This window comes from Phytophthora parasitica (genome assembly GCF_000247585.1).
Source record: "Phytophthora parasitica INRA-310 unplaced genomic scaffold supercont2.25, whole genome shotgun sequence".
Classification (NCBI taxonomy): domain Eukaryota; phylum Oomycota; class Peronosporomycetes; order Peronosporales; family Peronosporaceae; genus Phytophthora; species Phytophthora nicotianae.
The window spans coordinates 137,520-160,157 of record NW_008649011.1 but is presented as its reverse complement, the minus strand read 5'-3'; the positions used below and the strand labels follow the sequence as shown (position 1 = coordinate 160,157).

The following is a 22,638-nucleotide window of genomic DNA, read 5'->3' as shown; positions in this document are numbered from 1 at the left end:
TGTGCCGTAGCTACTTGAGTCCTGATGCGGTAGGAGTTGTTATGTGGTTTAGCGCAGTACCATCGTTGCAGACTCTGGGCTGATCAGTTTAGTCGCAGCACGGTCGCGTTTAATTGAGTGAAGTAGAGCAGTGGGCTCTTCTCCGTCGCTGAACTCGATCAGCTCGTCTTCAGTGCTTGACTCGGATACTCGGTGGCTTGGCTTTCTGTTCGTATCCAGCAGATTCTTCCCACCAGGCTCCCAGTTGTCTTCGTCAGAGACAGCGACCCACTTGTCCGTGAGGTCCTTCTCCACCGCGTCGTCAATACTTTCAGTGTTCAGTAGTTGCTGGTCTCCGTTTTGTAGATCGACACGAGACTTTCCCACTAGCCGACGAGTCATCTCAGCGAGTTGAGAAGTCCCCATTTGCAGCAACTTTGCCGTCATCCGAATTGTCAGAAGAACCACCAACTTGGCATACACGAAGAACTTATTCATCACCCCCATGGAGAAAACTCGTGTGAACACTGGGACCCAGCGTCAAGAATGATCAGACTGGCAACTTCAACTTCATCCGCCAATCATATGGAAGTATTTTGGTCCGGACTATTTTTTTTGTTTTTGGTCTAAGATGTTGCAGTCGGTTCCTAGTTCGAACGGACACGAGGTAACTGCTTGTAACCTTAGTTTGCGATTAGAGCGAGCATGACGCGATCCAGCTACAGTGGCGAAGACTCTGATGTCAGATACTACAGCAGCAGCAGTGAAAGCAGTGTCAGCAGCGAAAGTGACGTTGATGACAGTGACAGTCTTGCGTTGGGGTTGAACGGGAAGAGTGAGACGCAACAGAAATTCAAACGCTTGCGTCGCATCTTCCTCAACCGTCCGAGCAAATTGAAGAAAAAGAAGGAGAATAACCAGCGTCAAAAGTGTAGTTCGAGTAGAGATAGATCTCAATCGAAGCGAAAGCCGTCGAAAGCAAACGTGACGGAGAGAAGGCAGTATACGAATTATCGACGACAGAGCAATTCAAGCAACAACAGCAGTGTGGCAGACGATAGACCTGCAGACCGACTGAGCAGGGCTTTTGCAGGTAGCTCCTCTCGGCCCCTTCAAGCGGCAATTGAGCAACATATCAATGCATTACGGGAGCAGAAGAAGCGACATTCCGCACATCGAGATTCCAGTATGTACATCACTTTACCATAATATTTTTCCTAGGAGCTAACATTTTACGTCTGTCAGATGCAAACCAGGTGCAGAATATACTGGAGCAGGCGATGGATGAATTGCAGTTTCTCAAGAAGCAGGAAGAGCGTGCACTGGAAAACCAAGTGAGGCTGATTCGAGAGGTGAGCTAGCTATCATTAAAAAAACATCTAACGCAAGGATCTAACCATTTTTCGCTCTGTTGTTGCTCATCAAAGAGCTACGCGTTACGTCTGGAAGTTCTCCAGCAGCAGTACCTCAACAAAGTTGCTGAAATCGAAGACGAAATGTACGCCGCGGTACAAAATCGTCAGGAAGAATGTGACGCAACGATCCTGGCTGCAGCCAAGAAGCTGCAAGACCAAACTCAACGTGCACTTCAAAGTGATTTTACCACGATGAAAAGCGAGTCGATAGAACAGCAGCTCGACTCTAATAGCTCCATCTCAACTGACAGCAGTTCAGCAAGTCAGTCAAAAGTTCGACGCCATCGGCGTCTTGGTAACGATCCACTCAGCTCTCCTCGACCAGCTTCTCCAGTCTCACAGCAACGAGCCAAATTGCAAGCACTTGAAGAGAAACTAGCAGCATTCTCACCAGAGTCTCTGAATCGTGTCAAGAACGAACTGGCCACGCCAGTCCGTACCAAAGGTGAGAACACTCCAGCGAAATGCAAACGAGAAACAGTCAAGTGCGATAGACCAAGTGAAGCAGTTGTTTGTAATGCTGACGAGTGGAGAGCTTCGCCGATGTCACCACTTCGAAAAGGACCCTCATACTGGAAAAATGGCATCTCTCTCGAAGTGAGAGACATTGAGGAAATCTATAGCAAAACTGCAAAGTCGAACAAAAGCGATCAAGTTGATGACGCTCCAACTGCTAAGACTGCAAGAAGAGGAGCCCCAATATCCCTTTTAAGTCGTCGCTTCCTTCGACCAGAAGAAGAAGAAGAGCTGCGGCATCTTCGAACCAGTATTGGGCTAGCGAAAGACTGGATGGCCAGACATACGAAGTAGAATGACATAAGAGGGCAGGGGTCAAACGCGGGCGCTAAATATTCTAATTACACGTTGATCATTGCCGAGATGCTGGCCAACGCCGCCTTGTGTTTTTCGCGCTCTAGCAGCATCACAACTGTAGTCTTGCTGCTCTTGTCCACTCGCTCGCGTTCAGTCAAGGGAGTGTCGAATGAGAAGGAAAGTTCCGCCTCCTGCTCCAGGAATTCGTCCTCGAAGTTGTGGAAAAACTTGGCTGTCTGCTCATACGCTGTCTTAGACTTCTTGCCCTGTTTGGAGCCGCTGCTGCCGCTCTTCTCCTCTGTACAAGTGGCCAGGATGAGGAAATAGTCCATCTTGAAGCTGTTGCGCAGCTCCTCCGTGTCCTCGTTCTGGATCGCCCACTCGATGTCCTCGTGAAGCGCCAAGTGAAGCGCTGGTACCAGCTGGTATGGCAGATTTACCATGCGCTCATTGAGCACGAGTCCGACGTTCTTGGTATTGAGGATCTGCTGGAGCTTGGGCAACTCAGCACTCGGACACTTTTTGGTCACGTACTGTAGGATCTGTTGGATGCTAGTCTCGTTGGCGAAGCCCTTGAGGTTGAGAGCAGTGATGAAGCCATAGACGTCGTCCTCACCCTCCACGCAGACCATGGTGCCAGCCGTAACCTGGCCCACAATGGCATTGGCCAGTCCAGACACGTCGAAGGGCTGCGTGGGCGGCAAGTAGGCCAGAAGAAACTGCTTAACGCTGTGGAAATGAGCCTCGCGCGGATCTGAGAAGAGGAAATCCACGCTCACATTGCCACCGGCAGCAGCAGCGGCCTCTCCTCCGTCCATCTCGTCGTCCGAGTCATCGTCATCGTCGGCTCCATCGTTAGGCGCGAACGTTAGGTCGTCCTCACTCTCGCTGCTGTCCGAGTCCTCCTCCATCATCTCCACCTCATGATCCTCAGTTTGGGCGGCTTTGGGGTCGATCGGTGCCTTGCCGGAGCCACGGGAGCGCTTCTTCTGGGGCGGCATTTTCGGCAGATTATCAAGTGATGCGCTTACTGACTGGCTAGAAAGAGATGTATCCATCTTCCGAATAAGAGCCCCAACTCGAATACAAGACCGCTGTCGGTACATAACCGGTATATACGCTTACAAACAGTTTCATCTTTGCCGTGGCTGAAGTCGCAATGGACGGCTCGTTCATTCCACCGCCGTTCCCGTTCCCAGAGGCCTGGCCGCGGATCTTTTCCGAGCAGCAGCAGAGGCAGGAGAGGCGATGGCTCACGCCAATGACGTTTGCGCCAGTGCAATGGCTGGCGCCGTCCTCAGCGAAATACTTTAATGAGATGGCTCCGTCGGTCGCTGCTGCCGCTGCGACGAATGACGCACATTTTGAAGATGATGAAGACGAAGTTGATGGAGAATACGAGTACGGATACGTTCTGAGCGATGAGTGGCGAGAACATTTCCAGTCGTCGGTTCAAGCGCAGCAACTCCAGCTGCACACGCAGAAACGCAGCGCCAAGGGCAAGAAGAGGAAGCCACCGCAGAAGAATAAAAACAAGCAGCAGCAGGCATTCAAAGCCGAGTCGGCTGCTGCGGCCAGTGCAAGTAGGTCAGGCCATTTGCAGCGCGAAATTGAGAGTGCGAAAACCCGCGAGCTAGCACGGAAATGGAAGCGAAGAGGCGGTATTGCCCTGCAAAACCCGCAGGTTGCAGCACTAGAAACGTCGTTGAACGCGCTCTTCGATGAGTTCTGCGATGCGTTCCAGCCAGTGGTGTGGCCGCACGATCCTCTGCAGAGATAAGAATTATAGAGTGAAACAAAAACATCAGAGTGTCGTCAACGTCAAGTACCGTCAGGTAGACTCGCGAACCGTAGAGAGGTCCTCGCGAAAAAAAGCCAGCTGTTTCTGACACCGGTAAACCGGGATATTACCGCTGGATTCACAAAAGGGGGAAGGCCAAAAACAAAGAAGCTTGCGCTGTATGCGTAGAAGCCTATCGCGATGAACCTCGGCCAGATGAAGAACGACCCCGCCAACGGCTCGGCGCAGGCCATCCCGTCTCTCAAGCGCACGTTAAGTGGCGGTGCGGCCAGCAGCGTGGGCCACGGCCACGCTGGAGGACTGTCCAGCCACTTGGGTGTGGGCATGAACAACATGAACTCAATCCCGTCGGTGCTACACGCTACGCCTAACACGAACCCGCCCCAGATTCTGCGCGCCGTCACGTCCTCAGGCGCGTACAACCGCCCGTCGTCCAACCAATCCTTCCGCGGGGGCAGTAGTGGCCTCTCGACTACGGGCACCGGAGGCTCTACCGTGGCCAGCACCAATGTCAGTGCCACGACGGCAACACGCAGCGTTTCCCAGTCGTCAACCATGCAGGACTGGAGGATGTACCTCACCATCGAGGAGCGTCAGGCCGTCCGCTCTAAGATTCGCGACGCCTACACCAGCCGCTGCTCCACATACGAAGATCTACTACAAGTGGTAAGCGACTTATTCAGAGCTGTCGAGTCTTATTTGCGTGGATTCCTTGATTTAATGTGTTGCTGTTTTTCTTTAGGCTTGTGCTATTGAGGAAGAGCTGCTTCATATTTCGGCACCGTCGCGTCTGGACTACTTCAAGAGCGGCTTCGAGTTCGAGAACCGCGTCAAGCTGAAAAAGGACCAACTGCAGGGCCAACTGGCGGCATTGGACGCCAAGCGGCGGTCATCGAGCATCGGTCAACAGCAACAGCAGCAGGGAACGCCGAACAGTGGCGGCAGTGGCAACAAAACAGTAGGATCGGCCAAGAAACAGAGGAATTAGGGTGCTGAAGATCCTGCGAGGGGCCTTGCCTTCTCTAGCGTTGCTTGTGCCGTCAAGAAGGCTCAACAAAGACCACGGCCTACATGTGTGAAGTGACGGAAGACGAACAAGCTTCCGTGTGTATCTTAGGTCTGTGGGAGGAGCTACATGAGCCCTGACATTGGGCAGTTCTCCTCATCGATCAAGTGGCTTTTGGAATCAGCGGTAGAAGCTCCAGTTAAACAAAGCAAGGAACCAATGAAGAAAGGAGTACGAGTTGTTGTATAGTGTATTGTGTTTGTATTGCGCAGGTCTACAGGGCTCTAGTATTTGCGCAAGAAGTAGTGCTTCAGTACCTGTAAATGCAGCTGAAACATATTCCGCTGCTGCAGTTCCGGGGCGAAGGCGTTGAAGTTGACCGTCTCAAGTTCTTTCAAATACAGTGAAGAGCTAACCAGTGGTAGGAACGCACTGCGTGACTCACTAGGCAACTCTTTCCGAAGCGAACGAGCTTGATGAAGGTGGTCCATTGCACGGCAGGCTACGTCAAACACTACAGGCGCCACCTTCTCACCGAGCTTGGGATCTTCCACCGCAGCTTGAAGGTCCTCAGCGGTGACGCCATGCTGGAATCGGACAAACAACACAAACCAACGCTTAGCATAAGGATTACGGGAACCAAATCCATGGATCAGGCTTTCGATCTGTACCTTGTTCATGAGGTCCTCCGGCAGATAAGACTGTTGTCGGGAACTGTGATACGGTGTTCCTCGAAGAAGCGTCGCTAAGCCGATTGCCACGCCAGCGTGACCAGCTACGCGGTCTGCTGTGTCATCGCGAATACCGAGACACTCCAGCGTGAGGTACATCATTGACGAGGCCGTCTGCTCGGCGTAGACCTCCAGTTCGTGCAAACTCTGCACCTCTTCGCGGTCGAGATCCTGGTCTCGCGCGTCCAGCATTCGCTCGAACCACCGCCGCGTCAAGTCGTGCTCCTGGATGGCCTTGTCCAGACCTCGCAGCAGCATCGTCGACTGCTGCGGTCGTTCCGTGCCTGTCGCGGATGATATTTCGTACAAATTGTAGATGCGCTCGCGCCACCACTGCATACGGATTTTGCCAGTGATCTGGTTGCTGTGCACCGAGTCCTTGATGGTCGCGATTTCGGCATTCAGCGCGCGCTGTAGTTGCAAACGAGTTGTTAGACATGGTGCAGACTTCTGAGTGCAATTGCAATACACAGCAACGTACAATGGCGAAGAAGGATGGACGCGTCTTCACTGGCAGCAGCAGACCGCATAGGTATCCGTCATAGTCCAACTTCCTATTGGAATGCAAATATTAGTGTCAGCTGCGGATACTATCGGCAAAAGCGTCTATTTTTGAGACCATATCCAGCGTATTTCTGACCTGACTGATTCGCGCAACTCGATATCCTCCTTGCTGTGTTTACTGCGGGCTGCACCGAGTGCCCTGCGCGGCAATAGCGCCACCGGACGTCGCCGCAAGGAGCTGAGCATGTTCGCTGGCCGCACGTTTTCAATGCGGTCAAACCACCAAAATACCTGTTGCAATACCGGTTCTTTGATCAAAAAGCCCTAAGCAATGTTGTCCACACTATCTTGTGCTCACTTGTGGCTACACTTGAGTTTAGTGATTCTAGCTACTATTGAGCCACCAATCACACACTTGGTAATACCAAAACGGTTGATTGGCAGTCGACCTGCATCATTGGCCCGCGACCTGTCATTCGGCGCGTATCGCTACCGACACTTGCCACTGCATTGCATCCTGGAGCCATGAGCCAGCAGAAGAAGCGCGCGGCCGCTGAATTCTCAGGTGACGTGAAGCGCCACACGGCACAGCAACACAATGGAGAAGAAGACCTGGTGTTCGAGGACCCGTTCGGTGATGATATGGAGGACGAGGAGATGATCGAGAGTGATGGCGACGAGGAGATTGTGGATGGCGAAGCTTCTAGCGCTGACAAGGACGTGGACATGGACGGCGATGAGCAGGCCGAGAAGCAAGTGAAGAAGGTGTTTATGCCTGGTGTGGACAAGCTGCAGGACGATGAAGTGCTCGACTACGACAGCAGCGCGTACGATATGTATTATGCCATGACGGCCGAGTGGCCTGCACTGAGCATTGATGTCGTGCCCGATAACCTCGGAGCCGTGCGCAGTCGCTTCCCCATGACCGTCTTCATGGTGGCCGGCACACAGGCAACCAACGCTGACGACAACCAGATTACGGTCATGAAGATGTCGGAGCTGCACAAAACCAAGCACAATGACGGCTCAGACTCAGAGGACGACGACTCGGATGATGAGGATGAGACGGAGGGCGACCCAGTGCTCGAGTCACGTTCCATCCCGCACCCTGGTGGTGTGAACCGCATCCGTTGCATGCCTCAGTCCTCTAACATCGTGGCCACCTGGTCCGACCGCAAGAAGGTGCATCTGTGGGACATCGCGAAGCAGCTCGAGTCACTAGATGGCAAGGCCGGTGCTCCGCTGCCAGCCAAGCAAGCTCCTGTATACACGTTCTCGGGACATGCTGACGAAGGTTTCGCAATGGACTGGTCTCCTGTACAAGCTGGTCGTCTGGTTACGGGCGACTGCAGCAAGTTCATCTACCTCTGGGCTAACTCGGAAGGTGCGTGGAGTGTGGACAAGGTACCCTTTACAGGCCACAAGAGCTCTGTGGAGGACCTACAGTGGAGCCCCACCGAGGCGTCAGTGTTCGCTTCGTGCTCGTCAGACCGCACCGTGCGCATTTGGGACACCAGGCGGAAGGCTGGCAGCATGTTGGATGTCACTGCCCACGACGATGATGTGAACGTGATTACGTGGAACCGCAACGTTGCTTACCTGCTCGCGTCGGGCTCGGACGACGGCTCGTTCAAGATCTGGGACCTGCGTAACTTTAAGGCCGACAACCCGGTGGCTCACTTCCGGTACCACACGGCACCAGTCACGTCTATTGAGTGGCATCCGACCGACGAGTCGGTGCTTGCTGTGTCGGGCGCTGACAACCAGATCTCGGTCTGGGATATGTCAGTCGAAGAAGATGCCGAGGCTGCTGTGCCCGTCCAGGGCGAGAACGGCGAGGCCAAGCTGGACTTGCCGCCGCAGCTGCTGTTCATCCACCAGGGCCAGACCGACATCAAGGAGCTGCACTTCCACCCGCAGTGCCCAGGCGTGCTCATGAGCACGGCAGGCGACGGCTTCAACGTGTTCAAGCCCGCTAATATTTCGTAACTAAGACCTGCGCTCTCGTTTGTGTCAAGCCCAATAGACTCTTCATACTCAGGCGTTGTGTTGTTCTTCTTTGGCAACAACATGCAATTCTTTATTACAACGGTAGAACGCAGTAGAGCCCAAGTTGCCTTATGAAAGGATTAACCTACGTTGTTCTTCGACCTGCACGTTGCGGCAACATTGCAAATCTCACGCAACTTATCGAATCATCAAATCCTTGCTGCAACCTAATTCTCAACAGGTCGGACCAGGAATTCCTTTCGAATCCGACTACTAAATCGACCACCTTGCTGCCTCCTACACAGCGTATACGATACACCGCATGACTCGCTCGCACAGCTTCACACTCGCCTTACTGCTACTCGTGGGTATCTCACAGGCCAAGCCGCTGTCCATGTTTGGCTACGGCTATGGCGGTGAGAATCATATTCGGCATCAAGCTGGCATGGGCATGGAGTTCTACGCGCCTGAAGACCGAGGATGTGCCATGTGCCGCAACGGCGAGAATTGCTCAATAGCCGTACACAACCAGTCGGCTGGTGTCTTCTGCGGCGACGTGCTGAGCACTTTCCAGCCGTGCTGCTGCTCGTACCGCAACGAATGCATGACCTCCATTTTCTCGGACTCATGCGAATGCTTCGACGGCGCCAGGGAGGAACAGATTATGACCACGCGATTTTATTTATTCGTGGGACTCTCACTCATCGCCTGGGGGCTACTGGCCTATGACAAAATGTGCGCGGGGCCTTACAAGGTCATGAACAGCAACCATCAGATACTGGCCAATTCTCCGTCGGTGGCGAGAGCGAGAGGCGAAGAGAGTGTCGTAGATACAGTGGACAGTGACTCAGATGACGAGCAGAGAACAAGGGACCAGAATGCTGCTTCAAGTGCCACTGCTGTTGCTGTAGCTGCCTCTGCAGTAGCTGTTGACGTCGCTGAAGTGGAAGCTGAAGTTGACAATGACACGACACCATTGCGACCTCAATCCTCCTCTGGAGAGGCAACGGAGAGTGCTGATGCTGAAGCCGATGGCTCACATGACGAGACGCGGACTAACAGTGAGAGGCAAAGCGGCTCAACTTCGATTCAAACTGTCTAATTGCAGCGGAAAGGTTTAACAAAGGGAACAGTGAGAGGCAAAGCGGCTCAACTTCTATTCAAACCGTCTAATTGCAGTGGAAAAGATTGGACGAGCCTTCATGGAATAATTGTGAATGTAGGTTGATATTATGATACACACGAACTCGCACTCAACTATCACAAAGATTATTACTCTAACGGGATTTCTTCCAGCTCTAAAGGGGACGTTGGTGGACTGGTATTCACTTCTTGGACAACATCAACAGGAACAGTGACAACGACGACTTGTTCGGATGCTGCTTTCTCGACGGCATCCTTGGGACTATCTTCGACTTCAGATTCTTCAAAGGTGAAAGCAGGTCTTGAGGTTGGAGCTGGGGATTCTAACACTAGCAGCGGCAGATTATCGTCGGTCTCAGTATCCGTTTGAGAGTCCCGCCTCCGCTTACCGAAGCGCTGGCGGAAGCGCAGCAGCTTCATATCAACCGCCTCTCCGTACGCTACCATTTGGTTCCGTCTGAAGTCACTGAAACACTCCACCCACTGATCCACATACATTGCAAAAACAAATAGCGCAAGATACGCCGACAAGTGGATCAGGATCTCAGTGGAGACGGACATTTGGTTGCTCATCGGGTCGTCGACTTCCGGCGAGATATTCTCTTCTGTCAGGATCTCTGTTTCGTTCACTGGTTCTGTTACTGAGAGTCTCTCGTGACGTATGGCAAACGGCCACGGTCCGCCGCATTTGCAAGTCTTGGACTGGCGGGTTACTCGGCATTCGGTGAAGTACGGACAACAGCACGGCTGTGTGTCTGCTGAAGCATGAAGGTCGCCACAAAACACACCGGACAACGTGTCATTCATGGCGACGGAGCAGTTGCCGCTATCTCGGCATTGGGAGCAGCCGGCAGAGACGCTGCCGATGGCCCAAGCATTGGCGCTCACTGGTATCGAATTCGGTCCCTGTAGGGTGCTTGCGGAGACGTCGGCGACGACCTGAGGAGCTCTCCAGGTTACGCAGACGAGAAGCAATGTCGCCACGCGCTGCAGTGGGGTCATACCAAAACGCAACACGGAAATGAAGGCACAATCACCAGAGTTCTTGGGATGGGGCCGCAAATAATGGCGTCGTGCTCCCGTGTGCGTTCCAGGGGACATTCATGCACAATTCCCAGCCGCAACGCTGCGACTTTACCCGTGACCAATCTGCTGTTGATTGGCCAATGAACGTGAGCTAGTCGGTCCAAATACAGTTCATGTGTCAATCATAAATAGCGGCCTTGGTGAAAGTGAGCCAGCTCCGTGATGAAACAAGGTGTGCATGAGGATGGCTCCAAGCTGCACTACCCAAATGTCTCCATATCTAGAGAGTTTGATGCAATGTCAATGCCGAATTGGTATTGTTTTCAGGACCAGCAGCCCTGCACTAACTCCTCGGAGACTATCAAAACTGGCTGTTTGCGACCACCGAATGCGATTGCTGAAGTTGCCAGTGCTGTAGAAGAAGTCACCTCAGACTAAAATGAAGTTCAGCATACCCAACTGAAACAGTTATCAACGCAGCTCAGCGTGGTATTACAAGTACCAAGCAAGGGCTCAAGCACGAGCAAGGCCTCAAGTATACTCACCGTTGCTGCCACTTGGCTGTCAACACCATCGAATCTATTAAAACCTTTTTCTCCAACCGTTTAACTGCGAAATAGACTCCGGGTCATCGGCCGGTATGGCAACCCGCTGTCATTGCCTCCTCGCCACCACCATCAAAGCTTATTCGAGGTATCCATCCCATCGTTCATCTGTCTCGAAAAACACCCTCAAACTGCAACCCTGTCAACATTTATCTTAGAATGCGCTTCGATTGTTGCCAGTTTGGGGCAGAATCGGACATTCTCCAAGTCATTCCGATATGACGGCGTCCACGGCAAGGCAGGCGACGTTGCTGCTTCTCCTGACGCTTCAGGTGGGGGTACAGCCGCTGCTCATGGGCTGGTACGCGAGTGAGGCGCGTGACGTTCGTCTGCGTGTGGGGGTTGTGGAGTTCCTGAAGTTGTTGCTGGCACTAGTGCCTCTCAGTCTCACACGTGGGGAAGGCGGGCTGCTCAACCAACTCAAGACGTGGAAACTACGCGCCGCCTTGGCCACGACAGTTTTTCCAGCACTCATTTACGTACTGCAGAACCTACTGAACCATGCGGCCGTGGTGGCACTGGATGGTGTGACATTCAACGTGCTGAATCAGACCAAGATCATCTGGACAGCGCTGCTCGTGTACCTGTTACTGGGCACGCGTCAGTCTCCGCTCCAGCTCGTGGCACTGACACTGCTCTGCGTAGCTGCAGTGCTGATGACGACGTCATCTATAGACCCAGAGGATGATGAGCAGCGTGAGACGGACGCCGTCGTGTTCACCGGAATGTACCAGGCATTGCTAGGCGCCGTGCTATCTGCTTTAGCCGGGAGTATCATCCAGAGAGCCTTACAGCGAGAGAAACGTAACCAGTACATGGTTACAGTGGAGCTCAGTGTATTGGGTGAGATGACGCTCTTGACGCTGGCCTTTGTACAGGACGGACTCTTGACAAGGGACGGAGACTCGCAGGACGGTATGTGGGACGGCTGGAGCGTCATGACGCTAGCTGCACTCATGTGTCAAGCACTAGGAGGAGTGTTGGTGGGCTTCGTGATTCGAGACTGCGGTAATGTGGAGAAAAGCTTTGCCGTTGTTGGAGGTATGGGACTTACAGCGCTGCTGGAGGCCCATTTCAACGGCAAACCATTTGGTCACAACGCGCTGGTGGCAATGGCTCTTGTGGCTATCAGTACGGCGTTGTACACACTTAATCCGCCTACTGTGTCAGTAGAAGAGAAACCGGCTTCTCTCGTACCTGAAGTTCCTGTGTCAACTTCGAACGTGGGGCATTCGAAGAAGAAAATGAGTGCCGATACCAGTGAACTGGAGCCGTTCTTGGCACGTCCGACTGTCGTCACAGTCAGTAGCAATAGTGTACATACCAGCAGCTCTTCTCGACAGGAGATGCGGAGACCAGTGCGGCAACTGCAGCCTCTAAAGGAGATACCACTTGCTCGACGGGAGCTGGAAGCGATCGTGTAAATTCACTAAAGTATCAACATATTCACTCTATTTCTCACTCCCGAGTCTTTAGCTAAGCTGGATTGCCTGCTGCATTGACCGCGTGAGCGTAGCGCCAGACAAGTCATCGAGCTCCTCAGTCTTCCACAGTGCACCAACGTGGCCATCAGGGCGCACAAGAGCGGCCGCCTTGTTGTTCATGAAGCTGGTCCATGCGTTGTTATCGTATTCAAGAACATGCCACGAGAACACCGAGCTGAACATCAAGGATTTCTGAACATCCTCAATAGTAGAATCCACGCTCGCCGAGCCGTCAGCACTGGAGCGCAGCACAACGAGAGAAATATGCTTCGCCACTGCTGGTGAGCCAGAAGACAAGCAGGATTTAATCGCCTTTGCAGCATCACGGCCACCAACGACGAGAACAAACTGCACGTTGCTGGATTTTCCACTCTGCAGAGCAAGACGAATCATGTCATGAGTGGACACCTTCTCGTTCTCACTAGAGCACCAGAAGTGAGGGAACCGCTCGCCTACGCGGAATGTTGGAGAGTAGATGATGTTATCACCATCGCCAACTTCAGTTCGGAACTCCACAGACTTGTCTAAAGCCGAGTCTTCCATGAGTTTCTTTGCACGCGTCGCCCACGAAGCTGCGTCGTATGAAAATCCAATGTCAAAGTGGTAAAACATCATGCCCAGTGTCTTACGACGTGTCACGATTTCTTGTACGCTGGAGCGCATGCGATTACCCAATGAACTGCCCGCTCCACCAGCATCCTTGGCTTCGTCTAACAAACCTAGCGGCATCTTTCCCACACGCATAACACGCTGAGCAATTTCCCGCTGGGCTCGCAGTGGAAGAAGTTGCATTGGTGCCGAGTTGATGATCTTCGCCAAGGTCTGCGCGTTGTCGTGGGATACGTTAAGTGCTCGTGGAATCTTCATGGTTCGAGCCACATTGCTCAGACTGAACTGCGTGTTTATCTTCGCGATAAGTTGGCGTTCACGGCCGTACGACTTCAGCAGTGCTTCAGTGTTGATGCCATCAGCGTCAGTCGAGTTCTCAGCGTTCGATTGGATCGCCATAGCAAGTTTCCAGACCAGATTGTGTGCATCTTGCAGCCCCGTGTTCATGCCAAAGCCTCCTGCTGGAGGGAACTGGTGCGCAGCATCACCCACGAGGAATACGCGTTGGTTGCCAGCGTCGTATTGCTTTGCCACTCGAGCTCCCATTCTCCACTGTCCAGCTGACAGAATGTTGATGTCGTCGTCGCTGATTTTGACGTTCTTGGGCAGGATATGGCGCACTATGTCCCTACATTGGGCAGTTGAAAAGTCCCAAGGGATCGACTCCTGTGGAGGGAAGAATGGGATCTGGAAGACCCACTCGCCTTGGTTGAAATCATGGGCGATCAGAATGCCGACCACTTCCTTGTTGAACACAAAGTACAGCATAGCCGGGTTTTCGCGTGCAGCTTCTGACAAGGCCTTGCTCGTGAAGTGAACGTTGGCGATACTTTGAAGGTTGCGCGTCCCAACCATGTCAATGCCGCAGAGTTGACGAATCAGGCTGTGTGCACCATCAGCTCCCACAACATAGTCGTAAGTCTCCTGCTCGAGTGCGTTGGTATCCCTATCAAGTATTCAAACACAACGTCGTCCTTAATCAATTCGTGAGTCAAACCAACGACATCACTCCAAAACAAACTTACATGTGGCGCAGCGTCACTTGTGTTGTGGCAGAACTGTCCATTGGTAATTTGAGACCCTCGAGTTCGACGCCACGTTCCACACGGACGTTGTTTTCAGCCAGAAACTCGTCCAGCAGCGTTTCGAAGCGGTTCTGCGGGAAGTGCAGGAACTGTGTCGGTGACAACGCTGCTAAGGACTTCCGTAGACTGTCACCAGTAGCCATTGCCTGCTTAACCGTATCACGTGGGATACCTTCACACCAAATGCAAGCTCAGTCTCACTTCCTATCACCATTCCAATCCGTCGTCACTTACAGGGACCGAATTGATCAACACGCGCAATTTCTCGAGCTTTACCCACTCCCGTGCAGTAAATGTAGTCGCGCCACTATTCACACACAACGTCCATAACTCAGTTGACACACATTGACACATTGAACCACTTCAACCACTCACAAGCACGCTGGGCGCCGCCTGGGCCAACAACCGGTCGTGAAATTCTGGCATTGCAGCATAGAGAACTTCCATCGTCCGTAGATTGATAAAATGTGCTTGCGGATGCGATGTGGGGCTGCGCTGACGCTCCACAACGCGGGTGGGCACGTTGTAGAGCTTCTCGAGCATGAAGGCGGTAGCCAGACCCACAGGACCGCCACCCACCACTAGCACGCGCGGCTGCTGCGCTCGCAACAACTGAGACTTCACCGTCATACTTCAGCGTAAGCCAAGCGAGAGGTGGGGGAATGCAGCAGCAGCCAGACACCGCGCAATGCTGCAGGTGCAATTGATATGCGCCGTCACATGAAACTTGCAGCTCAAATAGAGGCCTATCGAGTGGACCACTTCAATTGAATCCAATTATCCAATTATATACGAAGATACATATCCGGACAGAGTGATTGTCACTTCAACCATGGACCGCGAAGAGTTCCGCGCGCTGTCCCTAGTAGATGGAGCCTCCGAGCGGCTGACAAAAGTGACAAGGGCATTCGAAAGCCGCTTCGGACAACCGCCACTTGGTGTCGCGCGCGCTCCTGGTCGTGTGAACCTCATCGGAGAGCATGTCGACTACGAAGGCTACGCAGTGTTGCCCATGGCAATCGAGCAGAGTGTCTACGTGGCTTTTAGTGTGGTAAAAGGAAGCAACGTAGGAGAGGTGGCCCTAAATGTGGCAAATGCAAAACCACAGCATAAATCAGTGATATTGTCATTGGATGAGCAAGAACAGAAAAACAAGCAAAAGCTCGAGCTGGAGGGTGCGATGTGGGCTTCTTACGTGTTGTGTGGAGTACTGGGGCTTCGAGACGATCGACCAGAGGCATTTCAAAGCAAAGAAATGGAGCTACAGATGTTGGTTGATGGAGACATCCCTGCGGGCTGTGGCTTATCCAGCTCCAGTGCGTTGGTTGTTGCCTCAGCCTTAGCCACAAGTAGTGCACTGCAGTTATCAATAACACGACCGGAGCTGGCAGAGCTATGTAGACGAGCAGAGCATCGTGTAGGAACCATGGGAGGCGGGATGGACCAGGCGGTGGCGTGCTTGGCACAGCGTGGAGTGGCGCTGCATCTAGATTTCTCAAGTGTTCCAGCGAGAAGTATGCCAGTCAACGTTCCGGATGCTACTGCTGGAGTGACGTTCGTCGTTGCCAATAGCTTGGTGGTGGCGGAGAAGGCCGTCGATGCTGTAACTCGATTCAATAAGCGTGTCGTGGAATGCGCTCTCGCTGCAAAAATGATAGCCAAAAAAGCAGGAATCGAAGACTGGAGAAAGGTACTACGTAGTACTTACTTTTAAGGTTTTCATCGTGTGTGTGGGGTCAGTACTAATGTATGGTGATTGTCGAACCAGATTACACGACTTGTGGACGTTCAGAAGGGATTGGAAGGTTCTCGAGACGGGATTTCGTTTCGCGAGTTAGAAAAACTGGCGTCAACTTCCTGTCCTTTGAAGGAATATTCAATGGCTGAGATCGAGACCGACCTTGGTGAACCGATTATAGAGCTCTTCAGGGGATCCTCACTGGAAGCAGCCGCGATAGTACGTGTGTTTTGTGCATTACATGATGATGCCTCTTAACACTTTACATCTGTGACTTTATGTAGACAGTGATTGCTTCCGCTTCGTCATTCAAGTTGCAACAACGAGCTCTTCATGTGTGGGGCGAGGCTGAACGAGTGGAGCAATTTCAAACACTGTGTACTTCACTGGCGAAAGAAGTTCAGCGTTCATCGGATCATGTTGCTGTGCAAAAGCAATTACAAAGTCTTGGAGATGTCATGAGTGCGAGTCATCACGGTTGCAAGGCACTATACGAGTGTAGCTGTCCGGAACTGGACGCTCTGGTCGATGCTGCTATGTCCGCTGGTGCTTTGGGAGCACGGCTTATAGGTGCAGGGTGGGGAGGCTGTATCGTCGCGCTGGTGCGAGAGGCCAAAGTGACCACCTTCATGGAATCAATTCGGTCGAGCTACTACAATGAACGAGGAATATCGTCGTCTGACGCCGCGAACGCAATGTTTGAATCCGCTCCTGCATCTGGAGCAGACATTTACGTGGTGATGTCGAATTAATTTGATGTCTCTCGCATCACGGAGTCAGTAACGAGCGAAGTTTTTCCAGGTACACATCCTTTGCTTGCAGCTCGACGTCTATCAGCGCAAGCTAGTAAAGAAAGCAGCATCAACGTTAGCTCGTCGCCGTAATAATACTCTGGACGAACAAAAATACCTCGGCTTTCCGCTGTGCTTTCTCAGCCGGTGTCATCGAAAACTGAAGAATCGTGAAGTCTCGTTTCATGTCGAACAAAGACTTTCGTCGCTCCGCTATCTCTTGCTCGTACTGCTCAACCTCTTTTCGCATCTGCAACAGCATCCAGATTTATTAGCAAAATGAACCTGTATCCTACACAGCTGAAGCATTTTACCTCAACATTGGCAGCAAAGCGGTCGAGTTCTAAAATGACCCTGAAGTATGTATCACTCCTCTGCGACGAGCCAACAAATAGCATTACTAAGAACAGCAAAAACAACACGCAGCAAAGAGAAATATCTTACATGTATCTTCTCGAAGGCCTTTTTGACAGCAGGTCGTGTCTGGATCCAGCAAGGAGACACTAATGCAGCTTTTTTGCACGGAATCACTCCAATCTCCACAGCATCCTGCAATTGTAGTACGGTAAAAATGTCAATAAACAGTAACAACAATCCGACTAAACCTTTGTGTGACGTACCTTCGGACGCAGAAATAATACTTGCTGGTCGATCAGGTCCAAGAACTTTTGTTCGCCCTCTTCGCGGTAGTTAAACGGCAATAACGCTTCGACGGGGTTCACGCAGTTGAGTGGCGTCTTGTCTTTCTGATCCAATAGTTGTTGTGGAGAAGCAATTAGTGAACTTCCGCCAGTTACGGGAGTCACATTAGCCAACGTTTCCAGGCACTTCCAGGTTTCCAGCGCGCTAAAAGCTTTTGACGTGTCGGTGATATCGCTGGATACTGAGGACTCGGAGTTGTGGCTGGCAGGGTTTCCCTGTGGAAACTGCAGACTTCCGTCTAAGTGCAATAACTCCAGCAGTTTGACTTCTGTGTCTTGATTGAATGCACTGCATACTTCTTGGATGATAGCGAGTCGCTCTTCGTGCAGCGTCACGCTGTTTAGATTGCTGTCCTTTAATCGCCGGCAAATCTCGTCAATATCGCTCCACCAATTCCCGGTTGTCTTCAAAATAAACTCCAGCTCTGTAGCTCGATTGTTCTGATCCTCTGTCGCATCTCCATCCTCCTCATCCACTTGTTCGGAGTCAGAGAACAAGTTTAAATCGTGCAATTCCTACACATCGGCATCAACAAAACAAACGTTAGGCCCTTACGCTACCAAAAAAGCAAGGAATTTGCTGTATCGTACCGCAAGATGGTGCAGTTTTTCTTCCGCTGAAGTGGAATCCACAAGGTTGTTTGCTGGACGCAACAGAATGCCAACGAAATCTTGAACACCTTCCGATCCAGCGCCGCTCAGTCCGGATTGATGACGCGCTTGAATCCACTCCGCCTTGGATGGTGTAACAGTTGAGGTAGTTAACAGCACCACGTAAGCTAAGCCCTCACTCGAGACTTGATGAGTCCAACGGAGCCATCGTTCAGCTTCCTGATCACTGAGTGTATCAAAGTCCCTCAGCAAGAATACAGGAGGCGCGGGAACTTCGCCGGCTGTCGAGTTTGTCAGTGCATCTGGATCGCTCTTGGCGTCACTACACGTATCACTGTACTGCAGGTCTCGTAGCGCGTCCAGCAACGCATCCATCATCGTATCCTCGGCGCTAGTTTTCATTCCGACACGGGGATCGAAATCCTCCGGAATATTTCCGTGCAGAACAGTCTTCAGGGCCGAGTAACGTGTGGCAATCTTGTGCACAGTAAGTTCTAGCGTAGAAGTAGGAGCAGTCAGTCTCTCCAGTGTATCTCGCGTTGGCTCATCGTACGATCCCAGCACCTTGACACCTGTTAGAAGTCTGCACAGGTCTCCACTTAGTCATGCGGCCTTCGAATTCCAGAAACAACGATATGCCTACGTTTTAGAGACGACCGCTGGGTTGTCGCCCGCTGAGATTGATAATAAATATGGGAACTTTGGTGGCGCAGTGCCCAGCCAAATGGAAGCGGTTGCCTTCGAGCCTTCGATATTTTGCTCCGATGCGCAAGAATGACTCCATTTCAGCAGCTGCTGCTTTGCATATACGACCTTATTATTGTTGTCATAATGTTGCGCTGTTTCTCCAATAGCCAGAGCAGTCAGAGGTGTCAGCGTAGCTACAGCAACACCGACGGATCGAGCGTTGCGCAGCATTTTTCACTTTCGATCGAATATTTGATGCGACAGTCAGTCTGATTCATAATTTAATTCGATAAAAGGGATATCTAATTACACAGGTTGTAAGATGGATGGACTGCAAACCGCTTTGACTTGCTTTGCTGTTAGGCTGCTCAGTTTTCAATTTCCTTTTGGACGGCGTAGTGGACACTTGTAGTATAAGACATGTTTTCCCCGGAGTAGCGTGTGATGTCTTTCATCCTGGGCGGACTTCGGTCTGTTCAGAGTGAATTCCTCGTTTCTGACGAATCCGCTGAACAAGCGGCCTCAATGAGACCAACCTAAGACTAAAACGACTGATGCTCTCCATCAAAATGCATTTACACCTTACCAATAGTGTATTGGCCACCCACGAGGTAAATGCCAATGCTATCAAACTAGAATGACTTGGCACCTTTTCCTCATCGCAACTGGCCAACCTCCAAAATACATTGCTTCTAATGCAGTCGTTGCTGGCAGCACGCATGTTTTTCATGACCATTTTTCTTAGCTGTGCGAGCAGCTACCTACCCTACGTATACGAGAACTCTTGCATCTTCGTATTGTGTCTTGCTCTACTCTGCTACTAGTAATAAATACGAGCCGCTCGGCTTCCAATGTTCTAGTACTGGAGATGACGTATCCGACCATTAGCGCCGAGCACGAACTCGGCTTCATCTTCGCTCGGTCGAGGGTCTTCGCTTGGTCGTACTTCTTCCCGTCTGGCACTGGGTTGGCGGAACGGAGGCAGCATATTGGAGTCGCCTTCTGACGGACTCCTGCTGAACGTCGTCGACACATCGGACGGGTTGCCCTCCATCTCGAAGTCGTACTCATCCAGCGACGAGAGACGACCACCAACCAGGCCATCGCCGCGACGGCTATCGTTAGGAAGGCCAACGATAGGAAGCCCCGATGTCTCGTAGTTTGCTGGACTATACTCCACCGCTCCACTGCCTCGAGCGCTCAGCATACTGATGGTCTCTACACCTGCATACGGAGACGTGAACTTGTAGAAATGCTCGTTCTCCTGATGATCATGGTATTCCTCGCTCATAGCGCTGCTACTACTGCTGCGAGTAGAGAAGCGACCACGGAAGAAGTTGGTAATCCGCTGACCCAGGAAAGAACTGGGTCGATGCTCCAGATCCGATGTACCATCACCATTTCTCAATGACGAGAAGATGCTGTTCGTGTACTCGGAGCCAGATACAGACGCCAGGGTAGCAAAATCGTTCGAGTCCTTCGACATATTGTCCAGAATCGTGTTGAGGATCTCTGCAGCTTGTGGCGCTGACGGACGAAGCGCAGGGTTCTGAGCCCAGCATTCCTCAATAAGCTGTGCAAACCGCTGTGGACAACGTGGATTAATCGGGGGACGCTGCTCCACAAGCACCTTCTCGCGAACTTCGAAGTCAAACTTTGTGTCGCTGAAAGGAACCGCACCGTCTGAGGCAATTTCCCACAGCACCATACCAAACGAGTACATATCCGTTGCTCGACTGTATCGGCAGTTGTGCGGGTCCTGAAGGATCTCGGGAGCATTCCAACGCCACGTGCCGGCAAATGACGTTAGTTCATCCGAGACACTTGGGTTCTGCTCTGCTAAACTGACAGTTCGCTCGCTGTATCGCACCCGGTTGACGAAGTTCGACACCTTAGAGATGCCAAAGTCTGCCAGCTTGGCTTGCCACGTCTCGGTGACCAGAATATTGGATGCCTTGAGATCGCGGTGAATGTACGTCGGGTTGCGCGCGTGTAAGTAAGTCAGACCTTTCGAAATATGAAGAGCCAGCGCTACTTTACGCCGCCAACCGAGCGGGAAGTGGCGCTTGAGTACGTCCTTAAGGCTCCCACGAGAGCAGTACTCAGTCAGAATTCCCAGTTTGCCCTCGTAGTATCCAGCACGCATGAACAACGTGATGTTTGGATGGCGCAGACGAGAGCAAAGCTTGGCTTCTTCAATGAAAGCCTCCTCCGAGTTCTGGATAATAGTCCGGTACAGCTCGGCGTCCACCACGCCACCTGCGCCTCCATTAGGAAGCTTGATCACCTTCATAGCCACCTCAATACCCAGCCATTGTGCTTTGTACACGCTGCCAGCAGCTCCCTCGGCAATGAATGCCACGTTCGACAACCCGTTCAGCTCCTCGAGAGTCACCATTTCGTTGCCCACATACGTGCTTTTCATCGATTCTTTGCCGTTATTGGTGCTTGCTGCACTGCTGCCAAATACAGTCCGGAACGACGAAGCCAGGACATTTCCTGCGCCATTGTTCCCGCTTCCAGCCAAGAGCCCTGTGCCCATCCGATCTCGCTGACGTTCTCCATGACGTGAACTGTTGCTACTTGACTGTAACATTGTGCCGTTATTGCGTAGATCGTCTTCATCTCGAGGGAATCTCGGTTCTCCTAGATGGCGCCAGCCAAAGACGATGGCGTTGAACAGTGGCACACTGAACAATAAGCAGTCCGCCACTTCGTATGTCGCGTAGCTGATAGCATCGAAGCCCAGCACGTAACATAGCATCATTGGGAACTGTAGTATCTGCACCACAAGAAAGTAGTGCATGAGCTTCTCATGAGCTATCCGTAGCGCCTGTTGAGCCTGCAGCTCCCACGTCTTGGTAGAAGCCAAAACTGCATTATCCCCGCTATTACCAAGCGATGGGTCTGTCATCGCAGTAACACCCAGTTCCTCCACGCTGTTCAATCGTCTCCTCTGTGCAAATAGCACAATATTCGCTGCAATCACGCAGCCTGCCGAGAGTGCGAACACTGCAATGTACAAGTAACGCTGGCAGTTTGCCAGCGTGTCTGTGGCGTCGCTGTCCGTAATACGAGCTTGTAGTCGCGCCGTCGAGAGAAGTCCGCTGCCAAGGCCGATAGTCCATATGATCAACCAACTCGTCCTCACTGGGAATCGCTTCATGGGTGGACTGGTGGCTTGGTGACCACGAACCCAACGGTGCGTTCGCAACACGAAGACTGCAAGCACGACGCCCCAGAGAAGCGATACAAGGAAGCTCACATGAAATAGCGAGTCGATACTAGCGCCAACCACCGTGCGCACCTTCACTCCCCCGCCCATGACCATGTCCATAGACTGGTTAACAGCCCCCGTGACCGAGAACAACCAGTCCGTCATGACGACCGAGTAGTAGAGCGCAGGACCTGTCGCGTGTGGAGGCGGTAGCGGAGGCTTCCTGCTTCGACTGCGTCCTCGGCCCCTTCCGCGCGTACTGTAGCCTGGGTCTGGAATCCGTCGGAAGAGTACAACAGCCACCACAGACGAGATGACGGCAGCCGTGCAGATGATCACGAGGCGCGCCGTCTCCAGCGCGTCCTCCGTCGCCGTCATTTACGTCCTGTTAAGTCTCCTGTTTGCTCCACTTGGTCCTATTACTGAGAGAAAGAGAGCGTCGCCGTCGCCGGCCGAAGAATGGCCTGCTTCCGACTGCGAATGAACCTACCTTCCTCCGGCCAGTGCAGGAAGCATTACCAGCTGGCCTCATTTTGTGCCCGTCTCTACTTTTGGTCCTTATTACGCTCGAAAATCCCATGCTATGACATATTGTTTACTTCTCATACAGCATATTGTGTCCAGATAATTTTAGAAAAAGAGGATGAGCTTAGAAGCCCGTGACGAGCCTTTTAGAAATAGTGACTTCATCGCGCCAGATTG

At 52.2% G+C, this 22,638-nt stretch overlaps 14 protein-coding genes across 16 annotated transcripts; 7 read left to right on the top strand and 7 right to left on the bottom strand.

The window, feature by feature from the left end:
* Positions 1-48: 48 nt before the first annotated feature.
* Positions 49-486, bottom strand: PPTG_11746 (hypothetical protein; the record flags this gene model as incomplete). Its single annotated transcript, XM_008906887.1, has 1 exon — positions 49-486. The coding sequence occupies one exon, from the start codon at positions 484-486 to the stop codon at positions 49-51; it is 438 nt and encodes a 145-aa protein (XP_008905135.1).
* Positions 487-684: 198 nt separating this feature from the next.
* Positions 685-2,204, top strand: PPTG_11745 (hypothetical protein; the record flags this gene model as incomplete). Its single annotated transcript, XM_008906886.1, has 3 exons — positions 685-1,165; positions 1,225-1,331; positions 1,407-2,204. The coding sequence occupies 3 exons, from the start codon at positions 685-687 to the stop codon at positions 2,202-2,204; spliced, it is 1,386 nt and encodes a 461-aa protein (XP_008905134.1).
* On the bottom strand, positions 2,030-3,239 carry PPTG_11744 (hypothetical protein). The gene has a single exon (XM_008906885.1). The coding sequence runs from the start codon at positions 3,206-3,208 to the stop codon at positions 2,252-2,254; it is 957 nt and encodes a 318-aa protein (XP_008905133.1). The 5' UTR covers positions 3,209-3,239; the 3' UTR covers positions 2,030-2,251.
* A 127-nt stretch (positions 3,240-3,366) lies between these two features.
* PPTG_11743 (hypothetical protein) lies at positions 3,367-3,987 on the top strand (the record flags this gene model as incomplete). Its single annotated transcript, XM_008906884.1, has 1 exon — positions 3,367-3,987. One exon carries the CDS (start codon positions 3,367-3,369, stop codon positions 3,985-3,987), a length of 621 nt encoding a protein of 206 aa, XP_008905132.1.
* A 201-nt stretch (positions 3,988-4,188) lies between these two features.
* On the top strand, positions 4,189-4,996 carry PPTG_11742 (hypothetical protein; the record flags this gene model as incomplete). The annotated part of the gene is made up of 2 exons (XM_008906883.1): positions 4,189-4,674; positions 4,751-4,996. 2 exons carry the CDS (start codon positions 4,189-4,191, stop codon positions 4,994-4,996), a joined length of 732 nt encoding a protein of 243 aa, XP_008905131.1.
* Positions 4,997-5,242: 246 nt separating this feature from the next.
* Positions 5,243-6,534, bottom strand: PPTG_11741 (hypothetical protein). Its single transcript, XM_008906882.1, has 4 exons — positions 6,386-6,534; positions 6,227-6,299; positions 5,686-6,156; positions 5,243-5,601 (listed from the first exon to the last, which is right to left on the bottom strand). Exons 1-4 carry the CDS (start codon positions 6,493-6,495, stop codon positions 5,299-5,301), a joined length of 957 nt encoding a protein of 318 aa, XP_008905130.1. The 5' UTR covers positions 6,496-6,534; the 3' UTR covers positions 5,243-5,298.
* Positions 6,535-6,648: 114 nt separating this feature from the next.
* On the top strand, positions 6,649-8,429 carry PPTG_11740 (hypothetical protein). The gene has a single exon (XM_008906881.1). The coding sequence runs from the start codon at positions 6,775-6,777 to the stop codon at positions 8,236-8,238; it is 1,464 nt and encodes a 487-aa protein (XP_008905129.1). The 5' UTR covers positions 6,649-6,774; the 3' UTR covers positions 8,239-8,429.
* Positions 8,430-8,478: 49 nt separating this feature from the next.
* On the top strand, positions 8,479-11,012 carry PPTG_11739. 2 transcript variants are annotated; one of them, XM_008906879.1, is made up of 3 exons: positions 8,479-9,306; positions 9,378-9,457; positions 9,535-11,012. In XM_008906879.1, exons 1-2 carry the CDS (start codon positions 8,561-8,563, stop codon positions 9,409-9,411), a joined length of 780 nt encoding a protein of 259 aa, XP_008905127.1. In that variant the 5' UTR covers positions 8,479-8,560; the 3' UTR covers positions 9,412-9,457; positions 9,535-11,012. The 2 variants fall into 2 exon arrangements, with proteins under 2 accessions (XP_008905127.1, XP_008905126.1); XM_008906878.1 differs by having other exon boundaries at positions 9,378-11,012.
* PPTG_11738 (hypothetical protein) lies at positions 9,442-10,537 on the bottom strand. Its single transcript, XM_008906880.1, has one exon. It carries the CDS (start codon positions 10,480-10,482, stop codon positions 9,511-9,513), a length of 972 nt encoding a protein of 323 aa, XP_008905128.1. The 5' UTR covers positions 10,483-10,537; the 3' UTR covers positions 9,442-9,510.
* A 166-nt stretch (positions 11,013-11,178) lies between the features above and the next one.
* On the top strand, positions 11,179-14,540 carry PPTG_11737 (hypothetical protein). The gene has a single exon (XM_008906877.1). It carries the CDS (start codon positions 11,231-11,233, stop codon positions 12,434-12,436), a length of 1,206 nt encoding a protein of 401 aa, XP_008905125.1. The 5' UTR covers positions 11,179-11,230; the 3' UTR covers positions 12,437-14,540.
* PPTG_11736 lies at positions 12,208-14,922 on the bottom strand. Of its 2 annotated transcripts, XM_008906875.1 has the most exons (4): positions 14,566-14,922; positions 14,425-14,497; positions 14,131-14,362; positions 12,208-14,051 (listed from the first exon to the last, which is right to left on the bottom strand). In XM_008906875.1, exons 1-4 carry the CDS (start codon positions 14,818-14,820, stop codon positions 12,485-12,487), a joined length of 2,127 nt encoding a protein of 708 aa, XP_008905123.1. In that variant the 5' UTR covers positions 14,821-14,922; the 3' UTR covers positions 12,208-12,484. The 2 variants fall into 2 exon arrangements, with proteins under 2 accessions (XP_008905123.1, XP_008905124.1); XM_008906876.1 differs by having other exon boundaries at positions 14,131-14,497.
* On the top strand, positions 14,442-17,192 carry PPTG_11735 (galactokinase). Its single transcript, XM_008906874.1, has 3 exons — positions 14,442-15,880; positions 15,959-16,147; positions 16,213-17,192. The coding sequence occupies exons 1-3, from the start codon at positions 15,023-15,025 to the stop codon at positions 16,678-16,680; spliced, it is 1,515 nt and encodes a 504-aa protein (XP_008905122.1). The 5' UTR covers positions 14,442-15,022; the 3' UTR covers positions 16,681-17,192.
* On the bottom strand, positions 15,859-18,979 carry PPTG_11734 (hypothetical protein). Its single transcript, XM_008906873.1, has 7 exons — positions 18,676-18,979; positions 18,012-18,615; positions 17,340-17,936; positions 17,164-17,268; positions 17,034-17,093; positions 16,838-16,969; positions 15,859-16,771 (listed from the first exon to the last, which is right to left on the bottom strand). Exons 1-7 carry the CDS (start codon positions 18,948-18,950, stop codon positions 16,697-16,699), a joined length of 1,848 nt encoding a protein of 615 aa, XP_008905121.1. The 5' UTR covers positions 18,951-18,979; the 3' UTR covers positions 15,859-16,696.
* Positions 18,980-19,296: 317 nt separating this feature from the next.
* Positions 19,297-22,504, bottom strand: PPTG_11733 (TKL protein kinase). The gene has a single exon (XM_008906872.1). It carries the CDS (start codon positions 22,312-22,314, stop codon positions 19,576-19,578), a length of 2,739 nt encoding a protein of 912 aa, XP_008905120.1. The 5' UTR covers positions 22,315-22,504; the 3' UTR covers positions 19,297-19,575.
* Between the last annotated feature and the right edge of the window lie 134 nt (positions 22,505-22,638).

Coding starts and splice junctions, on each gene's coding strand:
- PPTG_11736 (XM_008906875.1), bottom strand. CDS start 14,820: ATGACGGTGAAGTCTCAGTTGTTGCGAGCGCAGCAGCCGCGCGTGCTA. Junction 14,363..14,424: donor TGTTGATCAATTCGGTCCCT/GTAAGTGACGAC, acceptor TTTGGTGTGAAG/GTATCCCACGTGATACGGTT. Junction 14,052..14,130: donor CAAGTGACGCTGCGCCACAT/GTAAGTTTGTTT, acceptor AATACTTGATAG/GGATACCAACGCACTCGAGC.
- PPTG_11733 (XM_008906872.1), bottom strand. CDS start 22,314: ATGACGGCGACGGAGGACGCGCTGGAGACGGCGCGCCTCGTGATCATC.
- PPTG_11737 (XM_008906877.1), top strand. CDS start 11,231: ATGACGGCGTCCACGGCAAGGCAGGCGACGTTGCTGCTTCTCCTGACG.
- PPTG_11740 (XM_008906881.1), top strand. CDS start 6,775: ATGAGCCAGCAGAAGAAGCGCGCGGCCGCTGAATTCTCAGGTGACGTG.
- PPTG_11738 (XM_008906880.1), bottom strand. CDS start 10,482: ATGTCCCCTGGAACGCACACGGGAGCACGACGCCATTATTTGCGGCCC.
- PPTG_11734 (XM_008906873.1), bottom strand. CDS start 18,950: ATGCTGCGCAACGCTCGATCCGTCGGTGTTGCTGTAGCTACGCTGACA. Junction 17,269..17,339: donor TATTATTTCTGCGTCCGAAG/GTACGTCACACA, acceptor CTACAATTGCAG/GATGCTGTGGAGATTGGAGT. Junction 17,094..17,163: donor AGGCCTTCGAGAAGATACAT/GTAAGATATTTC, acceptor GGCTCGTCGCAG/AGGAGTGATACATACTTCAG.
- PPTG_11735 (XM_008906874.1), top strand. CDS start 15,023: ATGGACCGCGAAGAGTTCCGCGCGCTGTCCCTAGTAGATGGAGCCTCC. Junction 15,881..15,958: donor GAATCGAAGACTGGAGAAAG/GTACTACGTAGT, acceptor TTGTCGAACCAG/ATTACACGACTTGTGGACGT. Junction 16,148..16,212: donor CACTGGAAGCAGCCGCGATA/GTACGTGTGTTT, acceptor GACTTTATGTAG/ACAGTGATTGCTTCCGCTTC.
- PPTG_11741 (XM_008906882.1), bottom strand. CDS start 6,495: ATGCTCAGCTCCTTGCGGCGACGTCCGGTGGCGCTATTGCCGCGCAGG. Junction 6,300..6,385: donor GAGTTGCGCGAATCAGTCAG/GTCAGAAATACG, acceptor GCATTCCAATAG/GAAGTTGGACTATGACGGAT. Junction 6,157..6,226: donor GTCCATCCTTCTTCGCCATT/GTACGTTGCTGT, acceptor TTGCAACTACAG/CGCGCGCTGAATGCCGAAAT.
- PPTG_11744 (XM_008906885.1), bottom strand. CDS start 3,208: ATGCCGCCCCAGAAGAAGCGCTCCCGTGGCTCCGGCAAGGCACCGATC.
- PPTG_11739 (XM_008906879.1), top strand. CDS start 8,561: ATGACTCGCTCGCACAGCTTCACACTCGCCTTACTGCTACTCGTGGGT. Junction 9,307..9,377: donor ACGCGGACTAACAGTGAGAG/GCAAAGCGGCTC, acceptor GAACAGTGAGAG/GCAAAGCGGCTCAACTTCTA.